The sequence below is a fragment of the Prionailurus viverrinus genome, chromosome C2, assembly GCF_022837055.1.
Source record: "Prionailurus viverrinus isolate Anna chromosome C2, UM_Priviv_1.0, whole genome shotgun sequence".
NCBI lineage: Eukaryota > Metazoa > Chordata > Mammalia > Carnivora > Felidae > Prionailurus > Prionailurus viverrinus.
In genome coordinates, this window is record NC_062569.1 from 74,932,661 (window position 1) to 74,959,738 (window position 27,078).

General features: G+C 34.1%; 1 protein-coding gene across 5 annotated transcripts in view; it reads left to right on the plus strand.

The window, feature by feature from the left end:
- Window positions 1-27,078, plus strand: part of ATP11B (ATPase phospholipid transporting 11B (putative)) — a 130,650-nt gene that overhangs the window by 98,097 nt on the left and 5,475 nt on the right. For 2 of the 5 annotated variants that reach the window (XM_047874416.1, XM_047874417.1), the window contains exons 26-30: window positions 6,847-6,912; window positions 7,465-7,568; window positions 9,099-9,264; window positions 11,698-11,783; window positions 22,503-22,636. In XM_047874416.1, coding sequence (XP_047730372.1) covers window positions 6,847-6,912; window positions 7,465-7,568; window positions 9,099-9,264; window positions 11,698-11,783; window positions 22,503-22,605 — 525 coding nt within the window. In that variant the 3' untranslated portion in view covers window positions 22,606-22,636. Of the gene's footprint in view, window positions 1-6,846; window positions 6,913-7,464; window positions 7,569-9,098; window positions 9,265-11,697; window positions 11,784-14,722; window positions 15,535-22,502; window positions 22,637-27,078 lie in introns of those variants that run through there. The other 3 variants (XM_047874415.1, XM_047874419.1, XM_047874418.1) reach the window with 2 other exon arrangements.

Sequence of the window (27,078 nt, forward strand, 5' to 3'; positions counted from 1 at the left end):
ATTTTTCTCAGATCTTTTTAACAGGACTTCCTTTCTTTAGTAAAATACAAGCACCCTGATAAAATCTTCTCTGAGATTTGGAAAGAGTAATGTATATAACATGGCTGAATGCTTGTTTGTGTGTGTGTGTCTAAACACTGCTTTCCTGTGGGCAGATCTTTACCTTCACAGCACCATTTAAAAATGACATAGTGACTAATTTTTAATTATTTTTCTCCAAAATAGTAGAAGAATTAAATTCATGTAAAATTTGCCTAGCCTTATGCAGGCTTAAGATACTCCTAGTGCTTGGAGTTACAACCTGGAGCTTATCTTACAGTGCAGTGGTATCATCACAAACGTTTGTCCAGAAGTCACAGATTAGTAATTTGGTGGCTATATTGCATGGGTAATCTTTTCATTTTATTTTCAAAGCTAAAAATGAGCTTAACATAAAACTTTAAAGTATTTCTGTAATCCAACAGAATCAACTTTTTTGGTGTTTTTAAACATGCTTCATGGAAAAGCACAATCACCATTTCTTTTATGTTTAAAGAGTTTTGACAAAAGTTAAAATGGTTATAGAATATTTGTTAGAGATCTTGATGTAACTTTGACAAAAACTTTAGTTTTATTTTTTTAAGATTTTGTTTTGATTCCAGTTAGTTAACATGCAGTGTTATATTAGTTTCTAGTGTACAATATAGTGATTCACCAATTCCATACATCACCCAGTACTCATCACAACAAGTGCCCTCGTTAATCCCCATCATCTATTCAGCCCATCTCCCCACTCCCCTCTCTTCTGGTAATCATCAGTTTGTCCTCTATAGTTAAGCATCCATTTCTTAATTTGTCTCCCTCTCTTTTTCCCTTTGCTTGTTTGTTTTCTTTCTTAAATTACATGTATGAGTGAAATTACAATGCTAAGCGAAATAAGTCAGTCAGATCTTAATATAACTTAAAATTTTTTTCAGCCCTCCAGGGGAACCTGGCTGGCTTATTAGTCAGTAAAGCATGCAACTCTGGATCTCAGTGTTGTGAATCTGAGCCTCACGTTGGGTGTACAGGTTACTGAGAAATATAAAAAAATGAATTAAAAAAATTTTTAAGTCCTCCAAAAATAATGAAAACTGATTTCCATTAAATCATTTTTTAAAAACACCTTGAGTTGTATTTGATATACAGTAAACTGCACATATTTAAAAATAGATAATTTTATGGGGCGCCTGGGTGGCGCAGTCGGTTAAGCGTCCGACTTCAGCCAGGTCACGATCTTGCGGTCCGTGAGTTCGAGCCCCGCGTCGGGCTCTGGGCTGATGGCTCAGAGCCTGGAGCCTGTTTCCGATTCTGTGTCTCCCTCTCTCTCTGCCCCTCCCCCGTTCATGCTCTGTCTCTCTCTGTCCCAAAAATAAATAAACGTTGAAAAAAAAAATTTGAAAGAAAAAAAAGCACCTCCTTTAAAAAAAAAAATAGATAATTTGATACTTTTTAGAAAGTCTTTATTTTAATTCCAGTTAGTTGACATACAGTGTTCTGTTAGTTTCAGGTGTGCCATACAGTGATTCAATTCCTTATGTCACCCAGTGCTCATCACAAGTGTATTCCTTAATCTTTATCACCTATTTAACCCATCCTTCCACCCACCTCCCCTCTGGTAATCATCACTTTGTTCTCTGTAATTAAGAATCTGTTTCTTGGTTTCTCTCTCTCTCTCTCTCTCTCTCTCTCTCTCTCTGTCTGTCTGTCTCTCTTCCCTTTGCTGGTTTGTTTTGTTTCTTAAATTCCCCATGAGTGAAATCATATGGTATTTGTCTTTCCCTAACTTATTTCACTTAGCATTATACTCTCTAGCTCCATCTGTATCGTTGCAAATGACAAGATTTCATTCTCCTTTAATGGCTGAATAATATTTCATTGTGTATATATACCACCTCTTGTTTATTTTTCAATTAGTGGACACTTGGGCTGCTTCCATACTTTGTAAGTAATGCTGCTGTAAACATAGAGATACATGTATCCATTTGAATTAGTGTTTTTGTACTCTTTGTAAATATCCAGTAGTGCAAATTGCTGGATTATAGGGTGGTTCTGTTTTTAACCTTTTGAGGAGCCTCCATACTGTTTTCCACAGTGGCTGCACCAGTTTACATCCCCACCAACAGTGCTCAAGTGTTCTCTTTTGCACATACCCGCCAACACCTGTTTCTTGTGTTGTTGATTTTAGCCATTCTGATAGGTGTGAGGTGATACTTTACTGTAGTTTTGATTTGCATTTCCCTGATGGTAAGTGATGGTGAGCATCTTTTCTTGAGTCAGCCCTCAGGATGTCTTCTTTGGAGAAATGTCTGTCCATGTCTTCTGCCCAATTTTTAATTGGATTATTTGTTTTTGGGGTGTTGAGTTTTACAAGTTCTTTATATGTTTTGGATACTGACTGTTTATTGGCTTTGTCATTTGCAAATATTTTCTCCCATACCATAGATTGCCTTTTTGTTTTGTTGATTGTTTCCTTCATTGTGCAGAAATTTTATTTTGATGCAGCCCCAGTAGTTTATTTTTGCATTTGTTTTCCCTTGCCTCAGGAGACACATGTAGAAAAAAAGCTCCTGAGGCTGTTGTCAAAGAAGTTCTTGACTGTGTTCTCTTCTAGGATTTTTATGGTTTCAGGTTTCACATTTAGGTCTTAATCCATTTTGAATTTATTTTTGTGTATGGTGTAAGAAAGCGGTCCAGTTTCTTTTGCATGTTGCTGTCCATTTTTCCCAACACCATTTGTTGAAGAGATAGTCTTTTTCCCATTGGATATTCTTTCCTGCTTTGTAAAAGAATGTGATACTTTTTTTTTTAACCACCTTAACATTTTTAAGAGTACAGTTCAGTATATTCATATTGTTGTACAATAAAATCGTCAGAACTTTTTCAACTTGGAACACCAAAACTCTATAAACTACTACCCATTTCTCCCTCTTCTCAGCCCTTGGAAATCAATTCTGCTTTCTGTTTCTAAGAACATGACTATCTATGAAATCATTTTTTTTTTTAAAGCTAAATAATTGGGAGGTAAACACCAATGAAGAATGTTTATTTCAGTAAAGTAAGAGGTACTAAAAACAAATGACTGTCTTTTTAAAAAAAGAATTTATCTCCCCCTCTCTTGACTCTGCAGAGTAAGTAATCTCATCTTAGAACACACTTATTCTGACAATGTTGCTGTTTGGAATATTTTTGGAAATAGCTTGTATTGTCTTCCTATGATCTCAGCAAGGTAACAGTCTCAGGGAAAAAGCTATTTAAAATCATAGATGGGGAAGATGCTACTTAAGATTATAGATAAGAAAGAAGGTAGAAAAGCAATTCAGATTCGAAGAGTTCACCTCCAATAAAGTGGACTTCTGTAGGATGCAAAGGCAAAGGCATGTCAGCTTGGGTAAGAGTACATTAGAAGACTAAAACACTACAATGAAGGAAACAGAAAGGAGGGAATTTTAGTCATATGGTGAGAATGGAAAACCAAGATGATATAGGGAGGAAAATAATCAGGAGAAGAGTTTTAGAGGTAGCTGAGTTCCCATCATAAGCCTACATGACATGTTGCTTGTTGGGTGGTTTCAGCCAAAGGCTTCATAAGAAAGAAGATTAAAGAAAAACAGCTCCTGTTAACTCAGGAATTCAAATGCTAATACCTACTGCACTCATTCTCAATGGTCTGATATGAAAATGACAAACTAGGCAACTATTTAAAATGAGATCTGGCCCAAATAAGGGTTTTTTTAAATTTGCTTGTTTTGGTTTTGTTCTATTGAAGTGTGCAAGAACTAAAAGGAAAATGTCTACCATTAATGATTTGTGTCCTTATGAAATTGTACCCAGTTTTAAAAACTAAAATAACTGAAATTACAAAAATATATATAGGATTGGGAAAAAAAGGGAAAAGTTTTTAGAGTATTCTAATTCTAGTTAGACTTCTCCAGTGGAGATTTTGGAATTATCAGAGCCACAGTACCATTCTAAAATACATTTTGTACACTATTCCACCACATTAAAAATTTAATGAGATATAACATATTAAGGAAGAAAAAGTAATTCACCCTCATCAAACCTTCTAGGTCTGGACCATTTGCCAGATTAATTAGCAACTCAAGGTAGACTAAAGAGATGAAATTTCAGGTTGTAATTCTGAAAGAGAAAAATAAACTTTTTTATACTGTTCACTATTTTTTCTTGAAATTATAATGATTTCTCCCCTTATTTCCTATCCTTAATTAATTTCTCTTTCATGCTATACATGTCATCAGCTGTTGAAACCTAACCACCAAATGGTAAGAGCTCTGTGTTAAGACTAGAAATATGTCATTTTGTATCTGTATTCCACAGCGAATACAGTATCTTTTATTTCAATTTAAATGATTTAACCACTGTAATTACCAGTCAGGTCATTCAAGAACACATATGCAATTAATTCCTATAAGTAGATACAGATTTCTTTGAATAAAGTATTTTATGATTAATACAACTTTGATTATCTAGTTCATTAAAGAATTTCCCTGTATGTTCACTTATTCATGAGACAAATATTTAAAGCACTGGTAATACTCCAGGCAATTGATAGAAAATGAAATTTAGTGTACATTAGAAGAGAACAGAAAAATACACTTTGCAGGGCACCTGGGTGACTGAGTCAGTTAAGCATCCGACTTCAGCTCAGGTCATGATCTCACAGTCCATGTGTTAGAGCCCTGCATCGGACTGTGTGGGTTCAAACCCCAGGACGGGGTCTGTGCTGACAGCTCAGAGCCTGGAGCCTGCTTCAGATTCTGTGTCTCCCTCTCTCTCTGACCCTCCGCTGCTTGCACTCTGTCTCTCAAAGATAAATAAACATTAAAAAAAATTTTTTTTTTAAGAAAAATATACTTCGCTTCTTATCGTATCACCCAACAATTGATCAAATGTTTAAAATCTATAATAAAGAGAGTTTGTATTGGAGAACTAAACAACTGATTAGGGAAGGTAATTCATTTATAGATCTCTGTATAGTTAAGTTAAACCTAATACAAAAAGTTTTCATCTTTTGTTTATTCTTAAACCCCTTCTTGCCTAACCTGGGACTTTACTCCTGTAATTATCTTTTCACCTTCCTTCTCATCAATCTGTCATCCTCTATTAGATCATACTAGTCACCATACAAACATGTTCTAATATTTCCCATCTTCTAATGAAAACCACAGTTCCTTGAGCTACAGATTGCGTTTGCTGTATTTTTTGTGTATTTTCAGAGCAAAATTTGAAGAAGTTATCTTTTTTTGCTGTTTCTACTTCCTGTTTCCTCTTCTCCCTTGAACATACTCCTGTGGGGCTTTTGCTCCCAGCACTCTGTCAAAACCATGTTCTTTATGGTCACCAGCCACCCCTACATTGTTAAATCCAAGAGCATTTCCCAGCCCTTATGAACTCAACCACTGGGCACAATTTACAAAGCCTTCCTACCTGCCGTTATCTTCTCTCAGCTTCTATAACTTACTTTGGCTTCTTTACTGACTATTCCTCTTCAGTCTTCTCTTCCTACCCTCAGAATCAGGGCTTCCCACCTTCTGCACTAATGATATTTTGAGCCAGATAATTTTAATTGTAGGGGTTCATCCTAGGAGGTGTAGGATGTTAAGCAGCATGCCTAGCCTCTACCCACTAGATACCAGTAGCATACTGGTAACATATCTAGCATACTAGATCCCTTTCTTACACCACACACAAAAATAAACCCAAAATGGATGAAAGACCTAAATGTGAGACAGGAAACCATCAAAACCCTAGAGGAGAAAACAGGAAACAACCTCTTTGACCTCAGCCACAGCAATTTCTTGCTCAATGCGTCTCTAAAGGCAATGGAATTAAAAGCAAAAATGAACTATTGGGACCTCATCAAGATAAAAAATTACTGCACCGCAAAGGAAACAATCAACAAAACTAAAAGGCAACTGACAGAATGGGAGAAGATATTTGTAAATGACATATTGGATAAAGAGTTAGTGTCCAAAAACTGTAAAGAACATGCCAAACTCAACACCCAAAAAACAAATAATCCAATGAAGAAATGGGCAGAAGACATAAATAGACACTTTTCCAAAGACATACAGATGGCTAAAAGACACATGAAAAGATGTTCAACATTGTTCATCATCAGGGAAAGACGAATCAAAACCCCATTGAGATACCACCTCACACCAGTCAGAGTGGCTAAAATTAACAACCCTGGAAACAACAGATGTGCGGATGTGGAGAAACGGGAACCCTCTTGCACTGTTAGTGGGAAGGCAAACTGGTGCAGCCACTCTGGAAAACAATGTGGAGTTTCCTCAAAAACTTAAAAATAGAATTACCCTATGAGCCTGCTCACCTACGCTGTGTCCAGAAATACAGTGTCAAGTGATCTGCCATAACCTCTGGTTGGAATGGTTTCAGAAGACAGTTGTGATTGAAGAGTTATCATTTTTATTGTGTGACATGAATAAAGTAGTCACTAATAACTATCATTCTAACTAAAAACATCCTGTGTCACACAATCTCAAAGCCATCTTTGGGTTTCTAATCTGATAATGTTACCCAAAGGATCATTTTTACATGATGGTAATAAACATAATAATGCTTTATGGTTTTTTCATAACCTTTAACCTTTAACCTTTCATAACCTGCTTTAACCTTACAAATGTAGTCACAGATTTCAAATGTACCTGGCCTACATAATGCAAGTGATTTTTAGTAAAGAGTGAAGTTACGTGGCTTTTTTCTTTTTCCTTATATCTGTTTTAGCATCCTATTAATACTTAATGGAGTAATGGTTCTGGTTTTTTTTGTTTGTTTTCTGTTTAGATGTTTGGAAACTGGACATTTGGCACCTTGGTTTTCACAGTCATGGTTATTACAGTCACAGTCAAGGTATGGTGCAGAAATTAGAAACATGGACACATTTTGTATCTGTATAATTCAAAGTTAATTTTCTTTGGTTTTTTTTTAACTGTAGGTTGATATGTTTCCCTTTTAACTTCTCCTTTTTTTAGTCATGAATAATTTCACTGATTGCTATTTTAATATTTCATTTTAATTTTTATTAAAAAACATTTAAGTTTGTTATTTTGGAAAGCCTCAGCTGATTTTTATGGTCAAATAAAGGTTAACCTCACAATATTCATCTCTGAAATTTCACTTCCCTATATATAATGTTAAATAACCCAGGTTGTTTTAGTCCATGGAGTAGAGAATAAAGTATTCAATAAATTTCAGTGCTACTTCCTCATAGAAGAAAAACATTATAAACTTGAAATTAGTCAATTTCATATGGACCCTTTCATTAATATTTATCTTCTGAGGGACTTGCCATAGGAACCTTAGGCACTTAAAATTACTACATTTTATTCTTGAATTTCATCTATGAGGTTTAATTTAAGTAAGTATTATTTTGTATTAAAGATTAAAAAAAATTGTTTTTAGATGGCTTTGGAAACTCATTTTTGGACCTGGATCAACCATCTTGTTACCTGGGGATCTATTATATTCTATTTTGTATTTTCTTTGTTTTATGGAGGGATTCTCTGGTAAGTAACTATATTATATTTTAATTATATTGCTTCAACTCTATTTATTATGATAGGTTATATTATGAACAAATTCTGCTCAGAGTAATTTTGAGACCCTATTCGGTAATAAATTTGCTTCTTTCAGTTGATCTTACTGATAGGGAGAAGCAAATTTAACAATTACTGAATATATACTATGTTCTAGTGGTTTTAACTTAAGATATTATCTCTATTCTTTCAATATGGAAACTGAAAGCCAAGATAACAAAGGTTAAGAAGTAGCAAAGCTAGGGTTTAAACCGCAGTTGTTTTACTGTACACTTAGTGTTTAAATTACACTAACCATATTACCTCTAAATTATCAGTGTACATAATATAAGTCACATAGAACCATTATTTTTATGAATGAGTCAACTTCTTTTTCAAAAGTAAATAATATGCTTCGTCTTTATTGGTAAAATCAGATATTCTGTCACTCTGATAGATTGAAAATTAATGCCTCTCCTAAGATTCTTTAGTGAGTGAGAATCTAAAATCTCTCCTTTGGAGAAAATTAATGCCTCTCCTAAGATTCTTTAGTGAGTGAGAATCTAAAATCTCTCCTTTGGAGAATTACATTTGCCCGCTGTGTGTTTGATGCCAGTGTCAGGCAGAAAACTACACAAAGTAGCCAAAACATCTTGGATTAAATATTAACCTCCATTTAGGATCATACAAGGATACCCTTATTATTATCTAGAATGTTTAATTTTAATCCTCTTTATTTTTCCATTTCTTTCTGTATTTCCCCATGTTCTTTTGAAGTGATCTATACAAAAATTCCAAAAAGAGTATGTCGACTATACCTATTACTATGTAGAATTTGTAATTGTGAGTGTATTTATTGTAAAATACATTTTTAGAGAAGAACTTCTAAGAAGAGCTTTTCAGCCTAGGATTTGAGTAATCGGTATGTAGTTGCTTAGTGGAAAGTATTTTGTTACATACTTTTCCTTGCTATTCTTGGTCTCATAAGTCTGTATTACTGCATAATTCTTTTGATATCCTACTGCTCAGGTAGAGTTACCTAGTCAGCTACTTGTCACCCTCCTAATAATAAAAACTATAGTTGTCATTGAAAGTAATTAAATTGGATTTCATTTTTAACAATTAAAGTCTCTCTTGTTTTATTAGATATGCAGTTAATTATACTAATTGCAAATTTTGACCATTTTCCTGGAGTAATCTTAAAATTATGATGTTCACATATAGCGGATTTACATGATGCTTTGATTTAAGAAATTGTCTTACCAGTTTTCTACTTAAATGTTTATATTAATTTTTGAAAGAGAGAGAGAGGCAGAATATGAACAGGGGAGGGGCAGAGAGAGAGACACACAGAATCTGAAGCAGGCTCCAGGCTCTGAGCTGTCAGAACAGAGGCTGACACAGCGTATGAACTCATGAACTATGAGATCATGACCTGAGCTGAAGTTGGATGCTTAACCAACTGAGCCACCCAGGTACCCAGTTTTCTATTTCTATTAAGCCTACTTTCTTTCTTTGCAGGCCATTTTTGGGCTCCCAGAATATGTACTTTGTATTTATTCAGCTCCTATCAAGTGGTTCTGCTTGGTTTGCCATAATACTTATGGTTGTTACATGTCTACTACTTGATATTGTGAAGAAAGTATTTGAACGACAGCTCCATCCTACAAATACTGAAAAGGCACAGGTAACCACTTTTTATATACAATACCTTTTTAATTAGAGGTCTGTAATGATGAATAGCTGTCATTATAATTTGCTTATATCACAGAATAGGAAATTATCCATTCTTGTGTCAAGTATTTCGCAAAATAAATATTATTATATGTGATATTTTTTAGTTGTTTCTTATTTCTATTAATTTTGACTCCTGGCAAATTAAAATTTTCTTAAATTATACTGTTTATTAACAGAGCTCTAGATTTAAATAGAAGACTATCAAGTTATGTCCAGATAAACATAATAAATATGTTTTAAATAACATTATGGCATTCTATCAGAGATCTATAATTGGGATAAATCCATGTCTTTAGATACACATTAGAATTCTAGTATCAGTTTTTCACATTACTTTGTTTTCAACAAGAGTCTGAAATAAGTTCTTTAACCTAAATAATTTTTACAGAATGGATTTTTATAAAATATATTTTCTTACTAAATGCATATTAATAAATATTAACAATGTGTTACATGGTGTTTAAGAATATAGTCTTTAGAGCCTGATAATTCTCAGTTCAGAACCCAGTTCTACCACTTGGTAGCTCCGTAACTTTAAGTCTCCCTTTCCTCATGAGTAGTAAAATTATGATAGAACTATCTATTTCATTACCTTTATAATGAGGATTAAGTGAAATAATGTTCAATAACATAGTAGATGCTCAGGAAATAATAGCTATTTAGTTGAATGTGCCATTTTGTATATTTGACTTGTACATGGTTGAGACTTTTTCTGCATATTTGCTACACACTAAGCAAATTTTGTTTAAATTTTGAAAATTTAGTTGTGTATTCAAAAATAGAATAATTGCTCCCTAAGTATGTAGTGATCTGAGGTGGGTACCTAAATGATGTATTAGCTTTAATTTCAGTTGATCATATCAACATTTCTTTAGCATTTCTTTGCTTTGGTAACTAAGTCGTAGCCAATATACATTTTAACTCCATTGAAACAGCATAGGCCTCTGAAGCCTGACAGACTTAATTCAAATACCATCTTAACCATTTATAAAATGTGTGTCCCTAATCAAGTCACATCCCTAAGCCTCAATTTCCTCCTCTGTAAAATCAGAATAATAATTACTACCTTACATGATTGTCGAGATAATGAATGTAAAACACCTAACCCTGGGCCTGTACATAGTGAGTCCTCAGTAAAAGCATCACAATTATCAGGACAGTGAGGCTGTTGCTCTGTGATACTAATTTCCAAATGGGGCTGGAGAAATTTGCATAATTGATTACTCTGTGCTCACATAGTTACATCAGCATGGAGAAACTTTTCTATTCTGCAGTATATTCCTTAAACATATATCAAAAAGGTTTGTGTATCTTTTTTCTAATCTTCAGACATAAATATAGTAAGAAAGTATTAAATGTATTAAGTGTATTAAATACATTGTCTGTTACACTTTTTCTAGACCTTTATGGATAACACATTTGTCTTCCCCTCTTGGACTATATAAAGTTATATTTCACCAAAATATATTAACGACACCATTTTTAAAAGTTAATTCTTTATAAAAGTAATCAGATTTATTTACATTTATCTTTAGATACATGAGAATATGTGTATTTATAGAGATTTCTTATGATAATAAAAAGTGATATTAGTTCTTGCTACCTTTTCTATGGCCTCTTTTTAAAGGATTACATAGGAAATATTTGTCACCTATAAGTAGACCTTTACACCAGAAAAAACTAGAAGTATTTTATATATATTTTGGTTCTTTTACCATAGGTTAAAATCGATTAAAAATGGAACGTGGGGTAAACTAAACTTATTTTAAATGGGTGTGTAATCTAGTACAATCTCCCTTTTGCACCGCTAAACTTAATTTTAAATGACTTGACCCGATGTTCTATTGGGGTCCAACCCAAAGAGGAAATGTTTTCTTCCATTCAGAGATCTTCTAACCTGCTGAGGGTTTATGTGTTTTTTTGTTTTGTTTTGTTTTGTTTTTGCTGAAACAGTATATGGTTATTCACATCCTATGTGTGACATTATTCCTTTGCTACAAGCAGTAATCTTTATTATTTCAGACTTATACCATTACCACTGATTTCAAATGATGAAGAAATGGTTAGAAAATTGTCAGACACTTCATTGTTTGCCAAAAGTAGCAAGAAGAAAAAAAAACATAAAAAAAAAAAAGTTGTCAGCATTTATTTTGAGCTTTGTTTTTCTCCAGAATAACCATGTGGTATTAAGAATGAAGAATAAATTCTCTTGATTGCAGAGCCAACAGCCCTACAAATGTCAGTCATGTATGTGTACCATGTATATTTCCTATTCTTGGAGGAACAGATGTCTTTACAAAGTTTGTCCTGTGTCTGTCTCTTAGGTGATGATTACAGCTCACTGACTTGTTGTATGTACCATCCCTTTTCTGTCCACTTATAGATGTACTCCAACACAGTTGCTTTAAGTGACGAGTTCATCGCACTGCAGCCATTGTCGAGGGCCAGGAATCAGCTGAGCAAACTTAGGTAGAGTAGGAGGAGTAGAACCTTGTTAACTCTTCTGCATGCTAAAGGTCAATTAAACAATATTCAAAAGATGGGCAGAGGCATGAAATAAGATTGGGGCATTTTTGTTAGCACAGCTCTGTCTCTAATTTGACCTTTATTAATATGTATATTAAAACTTAAAATATATATCCATTTCTTCTTTGAACTGAAAATTCAGATGAAAATTCAGCATAACAGGACAGAGATCTGTACCTTGTTATCTATTGTACACCTTAACTACCTTTTATAGTACAATTCTGATGCTTCTGCTTGTCATATTATTTTCATAATTAAGGATGCTCCTGCATGTTGAGTAATTTAAGCTACAGAAATTCATCATAAAGTTTAAAGTTTTTTTAAGTTTCAGTTACTTGGAACTGAGAGTTGCCCATTTTTTATCTTGCCTTAATTTGTGCTGTAAATACATGTGTGTGTTTGTCTTTGTACACTGTAATGGCTGCTGAAACATTTCATATCCTTGCTACTGTTTAGTGCATCTATAAATTGCACAATATATTTTGTATCTCATATATATATATGAGATACATATATTTATCTCCACAGACAGATCCATTCTGTCCGTTACCACAAAAATAATAATATAGATGTCTTTTTATAGAAGAAAATGAAAGTTTTAAATCCTGAAACTTTTGATAATTAAGTCACCAGAACTATTTATTAACTTTAACTCCAGTCTGATTTGAACAGAAAAGTAATATAACTAATAACTAAAACAAAAATTTTTTTTTTTACTTTTGGCACTTTTCAGTTTCTCGCCGTCAGTATCTTGTGTATTCTTAATATGTTTTTTTAATTGTTTTTTATTCTCAAAATTTCTAATCTATGTTCATTTGATCAAGCAAATGGCTTTGACAAAGCAATGCTTAAGTAATGGCTTTTATAACTCTGAATTCATAATTTTGAGCTGTTCTAAAGTTTTATCAAACTTTTTGATTTTGTTTTTATTATCTTCCAGATTTTTGATATATTCTACTTTGAATTACAAAGGTGTAAAAATGGGTGTTTAAGTGGTAGTCACCTAAATTTTATGTTTAAAACAAGAACTAAAATCAAAACAAACTTGAAGATTTGCCTTCACCTTTGGTTGAGTCAAATATGTATAACACATGTTATCCATATGTGCCTTTCTGAAAACAGTGGGTATTTATCACATTTTTGAACATCTAATTATTTAACTCTAAGGCAGCAGGAGAGCTTGTTACTTAAAAGAACACTCTGACAAACTCTTTTGTTAAGTAAAGATAAGTTTTGTTTTGTAAATAATCTTGCCATTTTTATGAAATCGTATTTTCACATATCATGTTGGCTTAAATCAAGCCATGTTTTTTTTTTGTTTGTTTGTTTTTGAGCAATAATAGACTTAAAAACAATTGGGTAAGGATATCATAAATTAGAGAGATCCCAGGTTCTGTAACAATGTGCTAGGGTAGTCAACTTAACATTCATCTATGAAAAGAACACAGTGAGAGCAGGTATATGATCAGGTAGCCTTTGCTGCAAGCCACTCTCCAGTCAGATGGTGTAGCAAAAGGAAGAGCCCTGTTGGGAAGACAGCAGCCCTGGATGTTAGTGATGCCCTTGGCACTGCGGCTTATGTGTCCTAACCTAATTAGTTCATCTCTGAGTCTCCAGGTCCTTTACCTGTCAGATGATCATTTTATGTACTGTGGTCTGTTTACTTATTGTCAGCATCAGAAAACAAAAAGAAATACTATGCTCAACCAAAGGCCAGGCAGAAATACCAGGTGTTTAAATGAGCAGTGAGTGACCACTACGTGGGCATTTGCTCCTAGCTGCATGAAGAACAAGTGTTCATATACATCTATCTGCTGCTGCATCCTGTGAATTTTGAATGCATCTTGTTCTTGAAGTGCATTAAACAGTTTTTCTGGGTGTGATCCATGGTAGCTTAATTGTTTACTGTTGTGACAGAAAAGTTGTGCAGATATAAAATATCTTTAAGAGCCTTCAAATCTTTAATCAAGTTAGTACTTCTTAAGAACCATTAATACGAAACTATTAACTTTTTTTAATGAAAGAAAACTCATTTTGAGTATTTTCCCATCCCTTATATTATAGCCAAAGCTATAATAATAATAATAAGCCGTCTTTACATAAGCTTATTGTACTCTTAAAACCAAGGACTTCTGCTTCATTTTTTATATATGTAAGACATTCACCATAGCATTTTTTTTTCACAGAAATAATTATTGGTCAGTCCTAAGACTGAGAAAACACATAGAAATAAGGAAAATTTTGTTTTTTATTCATTGAGGACATCTTCTTGTAATTTAAAAAAGATTAAAATTAGCATGGCTATAGGCACATACTCCTGAGAAGAATATAGAAACAACAAAGAATAAAAATTTGTGTAAATTAGTTAGCACTCACTAAAAAATATATATTTCAAATTAAAGATTAAATTAATTTTGTTAAAAAATTAAATCAAGCCCCCTGCCCCTTACCCACATGTCTGACATTTGAAGGCCATGTGAATGAGCCTTCTACTCTGCTGACGTTCACTTGGAGTAGAAAAGTCTTTTAAGAAGGGAGCATAAGGGTTGTGAAAGTGGGCATACATACCTTTGCAATAAGAACCCTAAATCTTGGTGACAAGGAATTTAATAGAAGGAGTTGAATTTCAGTGAAGGAAATCTGGTTTTAAATTAATTTTGTGCACTGGAAAATCATGGCTTAATTTTGTGTGCTTTGTTGTATTCCCCTAAAGAAGCTGCCATTAGCTCTCTTTTGTGACGATAAATGAATGCGGTGTTGTATGAACATTCATTTGTGCCTCGCAGATTGCAGACCCCAACTTGCTGTTTTGATTCTAAACCTATTATACAGTGAGAGTATTGTTCTGTAATATGAGACTTGTTGCTTTTCTGTCCTTCCAGATGGAAGAAGATAAGGGTTCAGTCAGCTCAGCATATGAATTTGCTGAAAGCAAGCACAGAGGGGAGGACAGTAGGCACCTGCTAGCTGAGGCTTGCAGCCAGCAGGACAGTTCTTGCGTGCACTAGGTAGTACTGCGCTGGACCTGCCTGGGGACATATCCGCTAAGTTCTCATGCTTGGGGCATGCTGTGGGAGAACTGGCCTGACTCCTAGTTTTTATTTCACTAATCCTTCATTGTTCCTCATGTGTTTACTGTTTTTGTTGACTTGTCTTCCTTTTTTGTGATCTTTACATTTTTTTATGTCCATCTCTGAATATTTTACTAGTCTCTCTTTGGAGTTACAGTGTTAAATCCTACTTCACCTCAGATTCTAACCTAGTAAGGTATTCTCACAACCTATTCAATAAACTATTCCTTTTTACTTCTTTTGAAAGTATGTCATGCTATTTCTGTTATTTCTGAAATCAGTTTTCCCATTTGAAGTGGTAGTTGTGCACCATTTTATGCATCTTAATATAGTTAGATACCAGATTACTTGTCTAGGTCTGGAGTTAAATGATCAGATGAGTGAGTGCTTAGAGGTACTGAATAATTTTCTGTTGACCGATAGTCCTCAGATTCTCACTTCTTTTCATAAACTTTCCTGGTTATATCTTTGTCCTAAAAAAGTATGAATTGATGAGGACTTGATTCATTCACCTCTTGAGGAGTAAATCCTGACAACCACTTCTAGACCTAATTAGGATATGCAGAATATTTTGATTGGTAGTAATTATGGAGGATAAAAATTCTCACTACTAATAATTATATTTTTACTTGGGTTATTTGCCTTTTATATATTATAATTATTGGTCAGGAAGGTACTATTGTCTCATTTGGGATGAAACCTCATAAATGGTGAAACTTTAAAACAAAGCTACTTGAAAATTATAAATCTTAACTGTACCATGGAATCAGACCATAGAACAAGTACGTAATTTCAAAAATCTGAATTATTCTGGGAGACATATTTTTAAAGTTAGATTACTTTAGTGAACTGCTCTAAATGAAAAATGATTAATTATTTCATTGTTATTATTACTATTAATTGAAAAGAAATTCAAAACAATTCTCAACTTTTGTTTTGGGATGCTCTATATAATTATTTTTGGTATATATTTATCTGGTATTCTGCTTTGATAAATATAGAAAAATTCTTAACTTTTAAAATATGCCCTGATTGAGCCACAAGGAAAACTCAGCTGACGAGGTCTCTGGGTAAAGAGGGGGAGCTGGCCTGGATTTATATTATGTCCTAGATAATCTACAAAACAGATAATCCACGTGGGACCTGATTAGACTAAAACTATAAAATTATTCCTGTCCTTTGTGATAAAAGTTCCCCAAAGGTTCAAGTTCAAGTGGATATTTCATGAGACATGGATCTAGTCTGCTTTGCTTTCATATGTCCATTAAAATGTATGATACAGTTGAGAGTTGAGTTCTTAGAATGTCCTAATAACAGGGGCCTTGTTATGATTTCTTTTACAAAGGGGTGATAAGTGAGTTTTCTCATCATCCTGTGATAGTTGGTCTTTCTTCCTGTAAACAAGATGATAGCAGAGCCCTGTTTCAGTGAATAAACAAGATGATAGAAGAACACAGTTTCAGTGAATATGATTTTAGTAAAATTGCTGGGGGTGTTACCCTGATCTGCAATTTTTATTTTTATTTTTTATTTTTTTGCATATCACTTTCATTGTTGAGTGAAATATACCTTGAATATTTTTCTTATATAGTTTTCTGCCTTTGGCATGTATTTTGAGATAAAAATCACTTCAAAAAAATAAGTATTATATAATATCCCTCTTCTGTTTTTTCTGCCTTGAAATAGCAGTTGTTTTCCTCTAATCAAAATTTGGTCAGCTTTGTCAGATCAGGCAGAGGATGATGCTGAGCCCTAAATGTTGTCATGGGCTAGGGCTTTCTAATCATCTCCCTCCCTTCCACTGTCACCTGACTCCTTGGCTTCCATTGTTTTGTCATTTCTCTGTCACTGGATTCCTGGCCTGTTCTGGATGCTCTCTTTCCAGCTGTGCTGTAAGGATGTCAACAGGATGTTAGGACTATTGACCTTTCTCATTGTGCACCTGGATGCTTAAGCCCCTGCCTGAAACCTGCCACCACCCCAAACAAAAAAACATCTTAAATAGTTTCAGCCAACAAGTCACCTTCCTCTTCTGTGACAAAGATGCTTCTAGCACTGTCTCATTTAATTAACAAAGAAGTGAACTACAAAGGAACAGAAAACCTTAATGGCCTGTATTCAGTTGTTTGCCACTAAAAGCTACACTTTTCTGAGTAAAATTTCTGTGAGGAAATAGAATTGAACATTTTAAAAAACAAATAATACTAAGGCTGCCATGAGTAGCAGGACCTGGCTGCATACCTGATAAGTACAACACTTGACAAAATTCATGTTATTTTCAAATCTGTGCTGACTTATTTGAGCAACTTTTTCATCTGGAGGTTGAAATGAAGAAAAATATTAGCGTTGACATTATTTCTACCAAACAGTTATCCTCTGACATTCTCTGGATGATTGATACTTAGAAAACTGAATCCTTAACATCAGCTGTACCATGGCTTAGTTCATTAATTAGTGCTATTCTGATTTACCCTCTCCATGAAAATTGGTGATTTTTCCATTTTTTACAGATACAGATACTCTTCTTCACTTAAATTTCAAATTCCTAGTCAGATACTGTTATTTATGTTGCAGCCACCTCATTAAAATAAAGGGGACTCAGTCTTTTTGAAACTAGAATAAACCAAATTATTAAAGTAAGCATACCTGATAGATGTAATTCTTACCGTATGCTTATTTTAATAGTTAAATTTAGGCAATACATACAGATGTAAATCTCCTTTCTGGAGATACCTAAAGGAGAGTATGGAGGTATTTAAATTTATAACCACCCAAAGCTGTTTGTTTTACTTGAGGAAAAGGAAAAGAGGGAAGGGAGCATAGAGGAGTGAATGGGAGCTTGAGGCATGTTATGGAGAAACAGGCCTTGAGTAAGAGACAGCAGTCTTCCAAGTGCCATCACCAAACAGCTCTTGCAATTCTGAATAATGAGATGAAGCCATTATTTGTTTTAGGGGTTTTATTATTCTTAACCAAATTTGGAAATTAGTAATATTGGATGATTTTTGATTTCACATTAAAAAGAAAAACATTTCCTTGAACACAACCTTTTTTCTTTTCATAATTAGTTTCCAAGTATCTCCTTTAAGACTTTACAAGATTCTCACTTTGATTATATATTTATTATAAAACTGTTTTAAAGGCAACAGAACATATACGGTTAATAGTTTACTAATTCTTACTTAAACTTTAAAAAACTATTTGACTTGATAGGTAAGATAGCATAGAAATGACTAATTTAGAGACGTATGACAATTTTCTAACATTTAGAAGAGTCAAGAAAGAAAGAAGATATATAGAAACAGAAGCACTAAGAGAAACTTTTAAATGTTTACTATCACTGACATGAAAATAATGGAATAAGAGCAGTGAGTCAGAATTTATCTCAAAAGGCAAGTTGTGTAAAGATGAAAATTTTTCTTAATCATACATAGTCATATTGAATGCCCATAGTTTTTTGCTGGGCAGCCTTCTAGCTTTAAGGTATGTGGCCATTCCTGGGAAGCAAGTGCAATACAGAGTGTCTTACCAATAAATCAAAATTTCTGGTAAAATAAAATGCCACCAGGTAGAGTCTCACTCCCATTACTTTGCTTTTTTTTCTTTTCTTGTATTTATAAGCCGTCCGAAAAAAGAAATAATTGCCTCTCCTTACTTTGAATGAAATGAGATTTAAATGCTCCATCCTTTTCCTACCCCCCGTTAGTTATACTGGCAGCTGTGGCTGCATGTACTCTGGCTGGGCTCCCAGATCCTGAATATGAGATCAAAGATATATATATATAGGAAAGTGGTAGAGCTTGGTTGGGAGTTTGCTAGAGAACAGTGTAGTTTTTTTATATAGATAGCAGCTTTACACAACTAACCAGCATTCAGCATTTTTAAAGCAGCCAGGGTTTGTATATATTATACATATTATAATATATATTATATATGTAATGTATATAAAATATATATATTTTAGCTTAGTTCAAAAGGTGATCTGAAGAAGTCATTTCTTTATAACATTTTTGATATTTCAAGATGTTTACTCTCTCTGGGATTGTCCATGTATTAATACCTTTTCTTAGATTTTAAAGTGAAAGGTTATGAGTACAAAATAAGATTATTACCTAAAGTTAGATCCTGCCTTAAGCAGTATTCTACACATATGGAGCACTCAAATGCTGCTGACATTATGGATGTCCTCTTCAGTGAATCCTTGTCAGTTGAATATCAGCTATATAAGCAAAACACAAGTTGTTATATTAAGAAATACCAGGCAGACTCCTCGTTTCTCTCTAGTTTCTAGTCTAGTTTGGTGTTCCCTAGCCAAATGTGAAAGACCGGTTTGTTTTCTTGCTTTGTTGTTTTTAATTTCCAATCTATCACGGACCAATACTTTCGTAAAATGCAATAAAAATTAGTTACAGTTGACCATTGAATAATGTGAGGGTTAGAGGCTTACTGACCCCTCATGCAGTAAAAAATCCACATGTAACTTTTGACTCCTCAAAAACCTAACTAATAGCAAACTGTTGACTGGAAGCCTTATCAACAGCATGAAGTGCCAATTAACATATATTGTATGTTGTAGATATTATGTATCACAATAATGTTTTCACAGTAAAGTCAGCTAGAGAAGAAAATAACATTTGCAGTACTGTACATGTACTTATTGAAAAAAAATTTATGTGTAAGTGGACCATGCAGTTCCAACCCATGTCGTTCAAGGTCAACTGTACTAGGAAATGAAATTTAAAAGATAAATAAAATAAGCCTTGATTTTAAAATTATTATTAGATTCAGCAGTTATAAAAGTATTCTGTCAAATTGCCATAAAATTTTTTAACCTCTTATTCTTACAGATCTGAAACACTTAACCTCCTCATAGGCCAGTAAAAAATGTTTTCCCCAATCAACACTGATCCATGGATCACACTTTGAGTGGCACTGGTCTCTTTGCAAGGAAGCAGGCATAACAGCTACTTTCTTACACTGAGACTAAACATGTGCTGAATACACATCATACTTTTCTACCCACACATAGTTACTCATTCTCTTCACCTAACAGCTACTGAAATCCCGCCCAGTTTTCAAAATGTGTTCCAGATGCTATCTTTTCCATCAAATCTTTCATGCCCTCCCACCAATACCAGCAACGACAGCTTTCCTCCTCTTTTTTAGTATTTGTAGTTTGCCTCATACCATAATTATAAGAAGGCAGCATAAGAGCTTGATAAAGAGTTGTGGGCTGTGGAATTAAAGAAACCAAGACTCAAGCCTCAGCAGGGTGGTCTTGAACAAATTCTTAGCTTCTCTGTTTCCTCATCTGTAAAATGTTTCTGAATATGGTGCTTATCCCTAAAGTTTCTTATAAGTTTTAAATGAGAATAATCCATGAGAAGCATCTTAATAGTGATTGGCACATGCACAGTAAGTATTCCATTAATGGAACTGCCATTATTATTTTTTCCTGACTTATCTCCCACCTTTTTCCCTTATTAACTTATTAACTCACTAGATTGCTGTCTCCTATAAGAACCAGTACAGTGCCTTGTTCAATAAGTAAAAGTTTAATTTAAGTGCTTATACTATTTAAATTACACAAGCAAGCAGTGGAATAGAATCCAGAAAGAGACTACTGATAGCTGGAGAGGTGAGGGAGGTTTCATGGAGATGATAATATTTAAACTGAACTGGGTGTAGGAGTCAGCATTCTGACTCTTTGGTGACCAGCCCTGACATACGCCCAGAGGCAAGGAACACTGCATCCGTTGGCTGTGTGAAGGAGCATTGGCAAGTTGAGCAGGAAAGGTAGCCTGAGGTCAGGTTACAAAGGGCCTTAAGGCCTCCTTGTTGTATTGTAATTTTTTGAGCATGTGGGGGCTTTAGAATCCTGTTTCCTGTAGAGGGTGATTTTGAGATGGAGGAAAACAGAGCCCAAGGAGGAAACTGAGAGACTAATGAAATCTTATTACTTAAACCAACATTTCCTAAACTGTTCCTCTGAATATTAATATTCTTCCTAGTGTTGACTGATTCCCAGGGGCAGCGGGTGTGGGGGAAAGGTTTTACTTAAAAAAAAACAAGTTTGAGAATTCGCACTATGTCTGGCTCTCCCCCTGGAGATTGACCACACATCCTGACTTATTGACAACGCTTTGCTCAGTAAGTCTATTTAGACCATCACTGAACTGTTTCCCAAACTTAATTAATAGGCCATGGAACTTTTTTTTCATGAAACATCTGTAAAACATCTCTCAAAACACAGGTTAAGAAACAATACCATAAACAGTCCTAAACCAAGGGTATTGTGATGAAAGAACAAGTAAAACTTGGCTACTTCTCAGTGCTTAGCAGATCCTAGGACATTGGTGCAATCAGGTAATTGCCAAACAGGAACTGTGTTGTCTCACAATGCCTGCTATCTGGCAGAATTACTCTGAGCAGCGAGTTTGCAGACCTCACCCACTGGTTATGGTCAGAGTGCCAGGTTATTTATGTTCCATCATATTTGTCTTCTGTCCATCGTGAGCGTCTGTCCCCTGTCTGTCCCCTGTTGCCATGCCTACCCTCAACACTTGGTGATTCCCAACCTTTGTGAATTGCAACACTCTAATAAATGTATTTTATTGTTCTCCCTCCTCTATACTTTCCAAAGATTTGTTGTACAGTATGTTATATATGTAAAGGAAAGTGAATGAAAATAAGTTTGTTTAAAATAATAACCCCTGAGAAACTTAGGAGTGTCCTTGTCTGTGTCAAAACCAGGGTTGGGATTCATTGGGCTATGTGGTCATACCATTTTTTCCCCTCATTTTAACAGGATTAAAATTAGTAGTAGTAATGGCTTTAAGTTATTTTGCTGGGTTATTTATGCCTGAATCAGTATAAATCTTGCATACCTTCAGAAATTAATAAAAGTCCTAATAGTAGTAAGTCACTTGTTTAAGAGATTTTAGTACATCTACCATTAATTTTTTTTAAAGCAAGATAAGCTGATTAGGGGCATGATTGGCTCTTATTAGTTGCTTAGCAAATTTAAGGTAAATGATGCTTTTTTCAAGGATAATTATGGAGTGCATATATATAGAGTGCTTAGAATTTGGCACATAGTAAACACTACGTATTTTCTACTCTTGTTGTTGAAGATTGGGGTTAGGTCCTGCCTGGTTGTTATTTCCCAGTCTTCAAAATGGTTCACACTCCACGTTTCTCAATTGCTAGACATTTGTAATTGAAATTACAGGAGCATTTCACATAAACAAAAACTCAAAGAAGAATTCGAATTCATTCAATTTGAATGAGTGATGTAAATCATTTTGACTAAAATAAATAAGATATAAAATCCAAAATCTTTGCATATTTAAATAATATCCAGCCACTTATTTTTATATAATTATTTTGTTTGACTTCTAATTTAGATCACAGTGCCTTTTAAGCATTTTTGAATATTACTCTTAGAGCCCTTCATCCATTTCCATGTTATAGAAAACATATATGTATATACATTACATTTGTTTTTAAAGTGCTTGTTGTAATTTTTTAATGCTTTTTGGAAATCCAAATCTGTAAATAACTTAATTTTTTTCTGCTTCAACTCCTCCAGCTTATTAAAGCAAATTCAAGTATCAAGTGCTTGGACTCCATGTGCTGTTTCTCAGAAGGAGAAACAGCGTGCGCATCTGTTGGAAGAATGCTGGAACGAGTAGTAGGAAGATGTAGTCCGACCCATGTCAGCAGGTGTGAAATTTCTTTAAGTAGCCTTTGCTGCAGATGAGTATCCTATAAACTGGAACAGGATGAACCTGCATCTCTAGATACCTAATAAATCAGCCGCTGGTTTTACCAGCTGAAGCGGGGAAGTGTGCTATTTATTAGCATTCTTTGATGGTAGATTTCACTTTGTGGCCTTGGGGTAGGGGGCTCTTTCGCTAACAAAGGAAGAGAAAGCACCTTTGAAGAGACTTCATCTAATGAATGAAACATTTTGCTTTACAATCTTTTTAAAATGTGCTGAATAGGTATGGTACTCTTATTTGGTTTTTATAACTTTCTGTTTTTGATTATACCTTATATTACTGTTTTATTTCCTGTATTTGTTTTTTGTTTGTTTTTTGTATTTACAAAATAGTCTACATATAATAGTGAAATCGAAGGATTTTGCTTCTCTTACTCTTCATGTATATTTTCTGGTCAGTCATTTGAGACTTTGAGGTGTTTATAAACACAAAGGCTGTATTACTGCTCTCCTATACCATTCTTTTTCTGTGATGAGGTTTTTTAAATGAGTTGTGATTTGTTTTTGCTTTTTTTTTTTTGCTTGGTATTCATGGTCTAACTAAAAGTTTAGATAAGTTAGGGATGCCGGGTGGCTCAGTTGGTTAAGCATCTGACTCTTAGTTTTGGCTCCGCTCATGATCTCACAGTTTATGCAATTGAGCCTTCAGCACAGAGCCTGCTTAGAATTCTCTCATTCTCTCTCACTCTCTCTGCCCCTCTCCCACTCATGCTCGCTCTCTCACATGCTTTCTCTCTCTCAAAATAAATAAATAAATGTTAAAGAAAATTTTTTTAAGTTGATAAGTTAGACACTTTAAATTATGGTGTAGAAGAATCTTAGCATTTCTGTCCCCTCCCAAATCTGTTTCTTCAGTTAGATTTCAGTGCTCGCTTTTGTGGATCATAACAAAAAATGCCATTTTTTTGGTAAATGCCACTTAAATTTATTTAAAAGTGAAATGGATTCATAAATTTTCTTCATAAATTTTCCCGAGAGACACACTATTTAGGTGATATTAAAAAGTGGAAGTAACTTTTTTCACACTTAGGTATTCTTAATGTGAATTATATCATAGTCCTAAAATGAGAGTAGTAATGCGCTTGTAGGCATGAAGAGTTATAGATGGGCAGGGGTAGACAGACGGCGATTTCCATTGTCCAGCGTGTACCACACGAATAATCACTTTCTACATGTGCCATGGCATGGAAAAGGTTGGAAAGTACCGCAGGAGCAGGGAATAAAGGATGGAGGAGGCCCTATAATCTAATAAAATAATTTTTCATATTTGCTTAGCTTTGTGTTTTAAAAATGAATAAATACCATTCATATATCGTAAAATTCAGGTAACATTTACTGGTGAACTTATTAGTTCCCATTTTGCCTTTAGTTAATGGCCATGTCTTTATGGTACAGTTGCATTTATAAATAGCATTCTTATGTTAATGTCTGTGGTTTCAGTCTCCATTTATTGATTATAACATGTGATCAAAAATATTTCCACAATGCTGTGGTATCATTTTGTAGTCATTTTATTCCACATAAAAGAATTACTACGAAGAGTTAAATTTACTGGCACTTCTGTATTATGACTTCCACAATTGTATTGTAAAGTGCATTACAAGAAAGAAGCTCTGTTATGTACCCAAGCCACCAAGTTTTCCAAAAGAAGTTCCGAAAGACCCACTTTACAATATTATTTTACTTATTAAGACAGCTTTACTATACAGAACTAAGGTGGGAGTTAGACTAAGAGACAACTATAGAACTTCCACATAATTTTTTAAATTTCTATTTCAGCAGGAAGTTCTCTTTAATGACAGTATACATCTTCACTATTCAAAAACTAAAATCAGGGGTGCCTGGATGGCTCAGTCAGTTAAGTGTCTGACTTTGGCTCAGGTCATGATCTCACAGTTTGTTGGGAGCCCCGCATCAGACTCTGTGCTAATGGCTCAGAGCCTGGAGCCTGCTTCAGATTCTGTGTTTCCCTCTCTCTCTCTCTGCCCCTCCTCCGCTTGTGCTGTCAGAAATAAATAAATATTTTAAAACTATAATTAATTTTAAATAAGCCAAAAATATTTTTTTGCTCTATGTACTGACTTTTTTGTATACCAGTAATTCAGGTAATATGCCCCCATTTTTCTTTACGTAGCCATTTTTATACTGCATTATCCCTTTGAACCTGCCCTTGGAATTATGGGACTTATTTTGGCACATGAAGGTGACTGTTATCATCTGTACTTTTTCTCACTTAAAATTGTATCATAATATTTTCTTTTGTAAGACTATTTTTTTACTTTCCTAATAAAATGTTTAACAGTAATATCTTATTTGACAGACTATAAATACTTTTCCAAATACTTCCAAAATACTTTTGTCTGACATCTCAGGTTATGTTATTGGTTAGTACTGTCATTATCCCCCTTTTTTCTTCAAATAATCTAAAAAGTCTTTTGAAATCTGTTTGTATTTTCTAGTGGATACAAATCGATACAGTATGAGAAAACCACTTGGTGCTTTTCAAAGGACTATATGAAAATTGCCTTAGATCCATTAACATTAGATTTAAACTTTGAAAGTCATTTTGATATGTAGAGTTTTGTTTTTGTTTTACATAATTGTGTTAGTGAAATATGTTCGACATTTCTGTTTTGATTTTGGAATAGCCTCTATTCTACATTTCTATTTCATGTCTTAACTTAAAAGGTAAAGCAAGGCTGATACTTCTGTTACAAATTGTAGAATCCCTTGGATATTTGTTCCATTAACCTATTAAACATAAAAGGTAATGAGCATCACTTAAGAAATACAACTAGTGCTTTCATATGACATGTTATTCAGCTGATTAAACTTCTACCATCCAGGCACAGAAATTCTTACATCTTATTAGTTAATGTTTTCAAAGGAATATGCCATATTGCAAGCTTGGTTTCAAATGTAGCATCATGGTGCTCTACAAAGGATATACCATCTTGTACACTAAAGGGCTGTACTTCAGCAATAAATGATTTTCTGTATGCATTTTACCAAGTTACTTTATCCTAATCAAAACTATTTTCGGGGCGCTTGGGTGGCTTAGTCAGTTGAGCGTCCAACTTTGGCTCAGGTCATGATCTCACAGTCTGTGAGTTTGAGCCCCGTGTTAGGCTCTGTGCTGACAGCCTGGAGCCTGCTTTGGATTCTGTCTCCCTCTCTCTCTGCCCCTCCCCTGCTCATGCTCTGTCTCTCTCTGTCTCAAAAATAAATAAAAACATTTTTAAAAATAATTTTTTAAACTATTTTCTGAATAGAAAGGAGTTAATATGTAGCTCCAGTATTTAATGTTCTGTCAAATAGGATATTTAACATCTGAATGCACATGTGTGCTTTGAAAAGATCAAACAAAGGAAGCCTTACCTAATAAAATTCTTCTATGTAAGCAATGGTTGGGAAAGAGGAAAGCCTGATATAAAGTACTGGCAATTTGGGAATGGAATCTTGACTCCCGATAATTAGGGTGTTGGCAGTTATGTTTTGTCTTGTGTGTCTAAGTGTGCCTTTTCTTGGATAAATACTTACTCTAAGAAATGTTAATAATCTCATTTCATTCATTTATTTTACAAATACTGAGTGTCTACTATGTGCCAGGTGCAGTTTAGGTACTAGACAGAGGGTGGTGAACAAGCCCTTCCTTAAACTAAGGTGTTTAAGGTTTTCTGGAAACTAATAAAATTAGAGAACCTGTAAATTACCAGTATGGTTTTGTTGCTTATTTGTGTTCCTCTTTGGCAACTTTGTAAAATTTCTAGGTTCCAAACTTCATTATGACTGTACTTGTTTAATTGATTTAAATAACAGAATCTCTAGGAAACAGTGGATATTTGATAAGAGTGAGTTTAAGAGCCACTTTAAATGTTGGTCTCTTCCTCTAACATTTTTTTTTAAGGAAAGTGGGAACCCTGAAAAAAGTTACATAAAATGTATTGATTTATTGTTTAGTGCTTTTAGTCTTCTAAGAAGAGCCACCTTTGGCTTGGTAATCCTGATACTGAACTTGAAATATAGGTTAGGCTATTTTAAGCCTAGAAGGCTAGTTTGGGTCTAGAGTTATTTTAGCTTAAATTAATAGAGCTGCAAATAAAGTAATTAATTGCTTTTAGGTTTTATCATTCAGACAGTAGTTAACTTTTCCAGACCACTACAGGTTTATTCTCAGTTAAGTGAAAACCCTACTGAGTTACAGCTGTCTTTGATATCTAGTGAATAAACCATTTACTGCGTTCAAGCTAATTACACTAAAATCTTTAGAATAGAATTTATAGCTGAAAAGAAATTATGTAATATGAACATATTACTATTTCATTCCAAAGCTTTTGGTAAGTGGGATGTTTGTTTGCTTCTGTAATGTCAAAATATAACCTAG